The 8,502-nt window shown below is 42.5% G+C and overlaps 2 protein-coding genes across 2 annotated transcripts; one reads left to right on the top strand and one right to left on the bottom strand.

Moving 5' to 3' along the window:
• Window positions 1-400: 400 nt before the first annotated feature.
• On the bottom strand, window positions 401-787 carry BDB00DRAFT_878338 (uncharacterized protein; the record flags this gene model as incomplete). The annotated part of the gene is made up of 2 exons (XM_053127720.1): window positions 401-490; window positions 611-787. 2 exons carry the CDS (start codon window positions 785-787, stop codon window positions 401-403), a joined length of 267 nt encoding a protein of 88 aa, XP_052973933.1.
• Window positions 788-1,436: 649 nt separating this feature from the next.
• BDB00DRAFT_878337 (uncharacterized protein) lies at window positions 1,437-4,402 on the top strand (the record flags this gene model as incomplete). The annotated part of the gene is made up of 10 exons (XM_053127719.1): window positions 1,437-1,839; window positions 1,919-2,090; window positions 2,221-2,296; window positions 2,387-2,900; window positions 3,098-3,109; window positions 3,199-3,508; window positions 3,591-3,663; window positions 3,770-3,959; window positions 4,115-4,200; window positions 4,262-4,402. 10 exons carry the CDS (start codon window positions 1,437-1,439, stop codon window positions 4,400-4,402), a joined length of 1,977 nt encoding a protein of 658 aa, XP_052973932.1.
• Between the last annotated feature and the right edge of the window lie 4,100 nt (window positions 4,403-8,502).

Genomic DNA, 8,502 nt, shown 5'->3' with positions numbered 1-8,502 from the left:
TACCCCTTGTCGAAATCTGGGACCTCTCTGCTAAAATTTCATTTTCCGACAAAACTTCAAGTTGTATCAGAGGCTCGAGAAATGCTTTTTTTCAAAAAGTAAAACGCAAGATCTGTTCAGAATCCATCAATAAACATATCTTGCGTTTTAGTTTCTGTAAAAAGGCAAATCTGCCAGCTCTGATACGATTTGTTTTTTTGGGTCGGTAATTGAATTATTTTGATGGTTAAAGTCAGTATGCACCATAACATCAATTCATTCGTTCAAGGCACACGCTGTGGTAGTTGCCAAGGATAAGCCATTTCTTATAAATAGTGAGAACTTTTGTTATCATAATAAACCAGTTTCAATTCCTTTCGGGTCTCGTTGACTTATTCTGTCTCTTTTGGTTTATTGGATATTACACTGAGGATAACCAAGTTTTTAGTGGCTCCTCAACCAGATTATGTTTCAACGATCTGCCATATTCATAGGCTTGGAGCGGCGTGGCCTAACATAGTAGAGAATAAAATGTCAAACCACAAAATAATTAATAGAGTTCCCGGGTAATAGCTTTTTCTTACTGAGCACCCACCGCCACAATTGCTGCTATCATTTCCTTTATTCTTACCAGCTTTGCAACATCGTCGAGAATACTAGTGATTTCTGGAGATAAGGACGGGAGCAACGGATCCCCAAAAGCCTCAATAGCATCAAGCTGTGCCTCGGAAAAAACTGATGACAAATTGTCATCGCCCAAATCTAGGATTAAGGATTGCGTAGGACTACGGAGATATTCAGAACGCATGGATGATTTAACGCGTCTCACAACTCTTATACGTACTGATGGTAATTGCACTGCAACGCGTAGTCCATTACGATTCGATCTACAACTAATGGTTGTTGACCTTGGGTTGATGCCTCACCATCATTGCTGTCTTTAATCACCCAGAAGGTGCCTGAATCCAATTTTTCCAAGTTCTGCCTTAAAGCGTTCTTATCTTGGGTAGACAGCAGAACTCTCAAACTTGTAGCTATGGACTTTGTCGTTGTTTTGTCCGACGGCGTTATTGGTGTTGCAATTGGTTGATTCAGCGTACCTCCACGCACAAGTCGTTAGCATATATTTACTGTGAGCGGCACGCGTGACTCAAGAGCATGATAAACTCTCATTCGGGGAACTTCCTCCACAAAGAAAATTTATATATACTTACTGTGACGCTCCCATATCTCAAGCTTAATAGCACCCCAATCTGGCTTCACTCTTTTCTTGATCTTTGCAATAATAATAGTTAGTAACATAAGTTTGGATCCATTGTATGTATTGGTCCCTTACCAACTCAATGTCGTGCTTCTTTGCGACTTCTTTGAACACCTTCACCCATTTATCTTCTACATTTTCACCGAACTGTGTGTGTTTCAGTATGAGCACCCTGTTGGTTTCAACGAAGCCTACAATGGCTCTGAGCCAAGCTCATCTACCGGCCAGCCAACGGGCTTCTACCGATCAAGCTGCAAACTTGGCGCGCACACTGTATGGCAAGGTAGTTGTGTCAAAACACAGCAAAGAAGCTGCTTCTCTGGATGCTACTTCCGTAACAGGGTCAAGTTCCCCCTGGTCCTCGCCTGTCGCTGCTAAAAACAACAAGGGAAAGAAGGAGGTCTCTGCTGGCAAGGTCTGCCGAATTCATGGTGCTGGCCGCCATTCGACAGAAGAATGCCGCATGCTGACAGGTTTTAGCAACAATGGTTCGTCTGGCAAGGTTTCGAAGCACACGAGTGCGTCGTCGTCGTCGTCTGGTGTGGTTCCGAGTGCTGGTTCTGCTGGTTTGGGAGGCTTGTCGTGGCCATCGTCAGATGGTAAGAAGTGTTTCCGCTGTGGTGCCCCTTGGGACAAAACGCACAGATGTCAAGTCAAACCATTTGGCTATTCGTTCAGCAACTTTGGCTTCCGAGTCATCGTCTGCTTCTGGCTCCGCACCAGTCACCCCGGCTTCTGAGCCAATCCCTTCTCTTCCTTCCTCGGCTCCTGCGCCGATCCCTGCTGCTGTTGCCTCCGTGGCTCATACGGCACCATCACCATCTTCTGCTCCGTTCTCGTCTCTTTCTTTGTAAGACTCGGTCATGGAAGAGGTCGATGCTTCACTTCACAAAGCTTGTTATGATTGTAAGTTTTCACATGATTTTTCACGTCATCTTTACAAGAATACTAAAGCTTTTTATGTACCGGTTACTATACAGGAGTATGAAACCTGGGCGTTTGTTGATCCGGGTGCCACATTTTCGGCAATCACTCCTTCGCTGCGGTCGTTTCTGGGTCTGTCTGTCACTCCCATGAAAGGAAAAGGTCAACTTGGCTGCTCCTGGCCCGAGCATTAGTAGAATTGGTCATACAAACGAAATAAAGATTTTACACAACGGAATCACTGCCTCACATTCTTTTGAAGTCTTTGAATTCAATGCTGATGCCGAAGTATCTATTGGCTCAGATCTCATGCCTCTTATTGGTATTTACTTGAAAGGGCTCGCCTCTTGCTGGCACCGCTCTTCTCGTCCTAGCTTGCCTGAACCAGAAGATTTACCTGTACCAAACAATTCTCTTGCTGGTACACCAGAGCAACACAAACAATTTCTTGAATCTATTCAACCTTACATACAGGAAAATATAAACATTCCTCCTTCTGCTTTTTGCACTCTTCCCGAATCGGTTGTTCGTATTCACACACCTGAAGGAAAAGTTGTAAATCGGCGTCAATATCCTTTAGCAGACAAATTGATTCCTATTCTTCAAACACAGATAGATCAATGGTTAGCTGATGGTATTATCAAACACGCTCCTCCTGGTAATGCATGGAACAATCCTATGACATTTGCACCCAAAAAGGATCCGAAAACAGGATTGCCTACATCCTATCGACCTTGTATTGATACTAGGGCAGTTCATGAATATCAAATATCCTGTATTAGTAGTTTATAAGAAAGTTTAAAAAATAAATGTAGTTTATCCAGTTGGATACGTCAAAACGAGGATCGTGTAATCGTGTAATGACTACAACTACACGATTACAGAAGGCAGTACACGATTACACAAAAGGCCATTTTTGGTAATCCTGTATAGTGACTACTGAAGGTACACGATGGGTGTCTCCTTCTTCATCATGTAACACACACGGCTCGCTTTCACTGAGCGTCTGTCTCTATTTCTCTTTTATATATTAGATACTCTATCCGAAATGGAAACTAGCATTACATCTTGGCTGTTGGAATTGCTGCAGGAGAAGCAATCCGAAGAGTTATGGCGTGACATTTGTACGGCATTGATACAACCTGAATCAGCTACTTACAGCGAAGATCTCGAGGCATTACATGAACAAATCACTATGGCAAATTCACATAAAATGGGCCATATCGATCGCCCTTATTATTCGGCAATGGCACGTATCTTGACGTATTGTTTTGAGCAAGGTGAGCTACCCGCAAACCTTGTTCAGAATCCCGTCAACCTTCTTCAAGTCACCAATAAGGAACGGTAAGAAACTACTGCTAATACGCTTATGCTTAGAGCGCGTGCGTGCACAGCTTTCATAGTAACATACCTTACTTGCTGATAGATTAGATATGATACAATATGAGCTTTCCACTTTAGAACATTCAAAGGAAGGTCTTCACCGCTTACTTTTCGAGGTATCTATACCTAAAACCGTTAATAATATACTTACTTTGATTCTTCACTTTTGTTGATAATAGCGCTATCCTCATATTTCATCGCTATGATAATATATTTTATTAGAAACTTTTACCGGAAGATTGGAGAATATTTCTTCAAATACGAACGACCACCGGCGGAAGCACTTTTCGCGTCATGCCGCCGAGTCTTCGAGAATGTTTTGAAACCTTTACACGAGTATATCAAAAGACAAATGCTAAACCCCGTCGCCATGGCCAGCCTTATCAACTGACTGTAGGCGCGAAAGCTTTGAGTAAGCATGGCATCGTGATCGTCAAGAGCAATTTTGGGGCGAGGTCACTGGATGTAAGCCTTCTTTTTCTTTAGCGGAAAAGAAAAAGAAAAAGTAAAGTTGATCTAATAGTGTTATACTGGCTCTTTGCCTGGTTTACACAAAATTTGCAACAGCAGAGGCAAAGAAAAACGAACATGCAAATGAGATCCTGAAACAGATTCTAAGTGACCCCGTATGGATCAACTTGCATACTTTGCCGGTAAGTTTAATCTATATGCGTGCTGCTGTTTGCGAGTTTGACACCAGATAATCTTATATAGCATGACCGCAACGTGTTTGAGATCCGTCAAAGTCAAGGATATGGGGTTCGCTGGACAACTGAAGGAGATGGAGTTTGGGGGTTTCGAGGGTTTTTGGAGCCACAGATGGAGGATGGCCATTCATCAAAATGGGTTCACTGATGGTTACATGACGGGTGTACACCTTTCCAAAAGAGATACCGTCTTCTTTGGCTCAATTGGGATATATTAAGCCTGAACAATAGTACAACAGGAGATGAAGAACCACATGCTTTCGCTAAGATTACTAAGGATGACAGCTCGAGAATCATCCTTTAGAAGTTAATGCTATATTCCTTTTTTACGTTTTTATGAACGGAATTCATATTTTGATATACTGGATCTAAACACACTATCTTTATCGTATATGTGCATATAATGAAATAAAAAACAAAATAGAGGGATCAGCGTTATGATAAGCACTAATGCATATGTGCTTACATAATTTTATCACAAACGGGCCTCAAAATCAACAAGAGCAGTGCTCAGCCGCGTTAGAAAAAAGTAAACCGTGTCATGAATACTGTATCGTCCGCTGTATCTCCTTGCTCGTCGTAACTGGTTACACCGATCACTGTATCCTTATTAACGTAGCGATTGTAAACACACATTGGCACCCTATCATAACCAGAACAGCGGTAACAAGACCTTGATACGAAAGTCTTTGGACCTACACTGATCTTTATGAGACATGCACGCTCTTTTGAGTTTTTGAAAAGAATCATCCACTTTTTTTTGCAATAGCTTTGCACAACCCCAAAAATCGCTTGGCACAAGTTCTCCATAATTGTTGTATACAATAACAGGTTCCGCATCATTCAAAGAATTGAAACGTTCTCCTGCTATTTTCAGAGCTTTCAGGACGGCTTCGTACTTTGAACTCGTATTAGAAAGTCTACTCATTTTTCATTCACCAAGTAGCTGACTTGGTTTAACGGGCTTAAGTTGGTTGTAGACTTCTTCGATTTCATGATAGCAACAACGGATACTTAACTTTTCTTCCATCATCATTATCAAAAGGTTAATGGATATTATTCAAAACTAACATAATTAGACCGCCTTGCTGACCACTGCTGCCTACTAATACCGTACTACATGGTCTCGGCCAAGCATGCCATCCGCTGACATATCTGGATATTGATGCTGGTGAGAAGCAGGATACTGAAACCATGGCGGAGATACTCTCGGCTAGTACCAATCTTGTGAGCATACTGTAAATTATGCAACAGCACTATGGACACAATATGGCAGGCAGTTTCTCGCTCTTATCGTTGAAAAATAAGATTGAAGCATCATCCACCCAAAAAGCTGGTGTTGCACACCGGTCTCATTAGTGTTTGGGCCTTTTGAGATCTTGCATGGGCTTGGAAGGTCGTTTTAGGTGTCCGGAAGGCTACAAACGATTGTATTTTTCGGATGATAAGTCAGTACTGTAACTTGTTATAATCTTAAGCAGTGATGATACATTCCATATTCAATCTATCTATGAGTATTACTAGTATACGTGTATCAGTAGCAGTAATGTTGAGAGACAGTAGCATGAGAGATTGGTGGCAAGACCCAACAAGTTGGATTATGTAACTTCCCTAATGAGCTTATGTACTGGGCCTTTTATACTGCAAAGAAATCAAGGCAAACATCATTTAGTTTGGGTTGGCGATCTGGTTCGTGTATATGTGAATATGGAGATGGTCTGTTTGCTTTGCGATACGGTTTTTTATTTTGCCACCAGCAATTTGCAATCATTGTTGGTATAGTCGTGAAGGTAAACCAGCTGTATTGTTTTTGAGAGCACACATGCGAATGCACAGCCTACGGTTTTCTCGACGACTCAAGCACAAAAAGGCTCATTTGCAACTACATAACTGCTCCAGAGAAAGCACCAACAAGTACCAAGCGCAATGGCAGTAGGAAGATGTAAAAATAAAGATCGCGTTTATTACAATCGTCACTCGATCTGCCCAATAGTTACAATTACATTATTTAAGAAAGTACAATAAGAAACCAAGTTTATTTGATGTTGCCTGACAAGTCGACCGACTTTTATGAATCCTTCGTTCCTCAAGGGAGGTTGCCCTCCCTTGTTCCCCGCAAGCCTCAGTTCCCGGCAGAACCTACACCTCTCCCTTTCTTGTCCACAAGCCTCAGTTCGCGACAGAACCTACTCCTCCACAGTTCCTACAAATAAAAGAAATATGATAGCACAAAGGTCTGTCAGCGGCGAACATATACGTACCCACAAGGGAGGTTGCCCTCCCTTGTTTTCCGCAAGCCTCAGTTCCCGGCAGAACCTACACCTTTCCCTTTCTTGTCCACAAGCCTCAGTTCCCGACAGAACCTACTCCTCCACAGTTCCTACAAATAAAAGAAATATGATAGCACAAAGGTCTGTCAGCGGCGAACATATACGTACCCACAAGGGAGGTTGCCCTCCCTTGTTTTCCGCAAGCCTCAGTTCCCGGCAGAACCTACACCTTTCCCTTTCTTGTCCACAAGCCTCAGTTCCCGACAGAACCTACTCCTCCACAGTTCCTACAAATAAAAGAAATATGATAGCACAAAGGTCTGTCAGCGGCGAACATATACGTACCCACAAGGGAGGTTGCCCTCCCTTGTTTTCCGCAAGCCTCAGTTCCCGGCAGAACCTACACCTTTCCCTTTCTTGTCCACAAGCCTCAGTTCCCGACAGAACCTACTCCTCCACAGTTCCTACAAATAAAAGAAATAGCACAAAGGTCTGTCAGCGGCGAACATATACGTACCTCTTTGCACACACTCTCGCTTTCAGTTTTTGAGGAAGATAAAAAACCAAGATGAAACAAAGAACTTTGCAAATGTACAAAAGATGAGCAAGAGCCAGTCGTGCACGACTAGCTCCCTTCAACTATGCACACCCACAGGGACACTCGAGCGGGATGAAAAATAAATGAAAGGTAAAAAGTGATAATGAAAGAAACACTGCAAATGTACAAAAGATGAGCAAGAGCCAGTCGTGCACGACTAGCTCCCTTCAACTATGCACACCCACAGGGACACTCGAGCGGGATGAAAAATAAATGAAAGGTAAAAAGTGATAATGAAAGAAACACTGCAAATGTACAAAAGATGAGCAAGAGCCAGTCGTGCACGACTAGCTCCCTTCAACTATGCACACCCACAGGGACACTCGAGCGGGATGAAAAATAAATGAAAGGTAAAAAGTGATAATGAAAGAAACACTGCAAATGTACAAAGATGAATATGAAGACTAAAGAAAAGAATAAAGGGCAAAACGCGCAGTCGATTCTTTTTTTTCATGAGCCCGATAAACAAAATGACGGAGCTTAGAAATTTTGTTGTCACTACTGCCCTAAGGAGCCAGTGAACTGCAGCAATGTGAAGAAGTGCCTTGATGATAATTATCGTTGTAGTCTGACGACTGTCATGCTAGTGTCTTTTTCTTATGGTGCGTATATGTTTGTTTCACTATGCGGCTCCGCTTGCCGTGCTCCGCTCTGATCCAACAATTGTCGGCGACGGGTCTGTGCGCTTTAATGGAACAAAGAACCGGCGATATAAACAGAGTATGAAATCTGGGGATCATGATGATTTTTATATGTGAAGCAGCAATACTATTGATACTCGATATGACCTTCTTTTCTTAGCTGACGATCAAGAAACGGCCGCTGCCAATTTCATCAGCGCAATTTATAACGGTTTGACAATCTCTTTTATGAAACGTGGGGATCGTGATGATTTTTATAAGTGAAGCTTACCACCTATTCAAGAAGATGCTTGGACTTTGGAGGACCATGCTGCCATGTCCAGTGACGATAACCCTGTCGCCACTACTAAAGGAGAAAACAACAACAACTATTATACCTCGCCAACAATGCAGCAACAGCATCATCCATAACGTGTCCATCGCAATAACACGAGCCAAATTTAATTTTATACGTAGACAAAGTTTTTCTATGCACTGGTCTTTTGATTATGTACAGTGGTCCCCCGCTTTTTGCAGCCCCACTTTTTGCAGATCCTCAGTTTTTGCAGATTTTTTTGGAGCATACCCGCTCATCACTTAATAAAATTGCAGTTTCCTCACTTTTTGCATTTTGCAGGCCAAAAATGGGGACCTGCAATTTTCCGCTATTAACTCGAGAGCCTGGGCCACAGAGTCTTGAACCAGTGACATCTACATGTAATGTTAATAGATAGCGTCCTTTTGCTCGTCAGTAAGCTTC

The sequence above is a fragment of the Zychaea mexicana genome (assembly GCF_025766255.1).
Source record: "Zychaea mexicana strain RSA 1403 chromosome Unknown BDB00scaffold_132, whole genome shotgun sequence".
Lineage (NCBI taxonomy): Eukaryota > Fungi > Mucoromycota > Mucoromycetes > Mucorales > Lichtheimiaceae > Zychaea > Zychaea mexicana.
The sequence above is the reverse complement of the archived record's forward strand: the minus strand, read 5'-3'. Positions and strand labels throughout refer to the sequence as shown.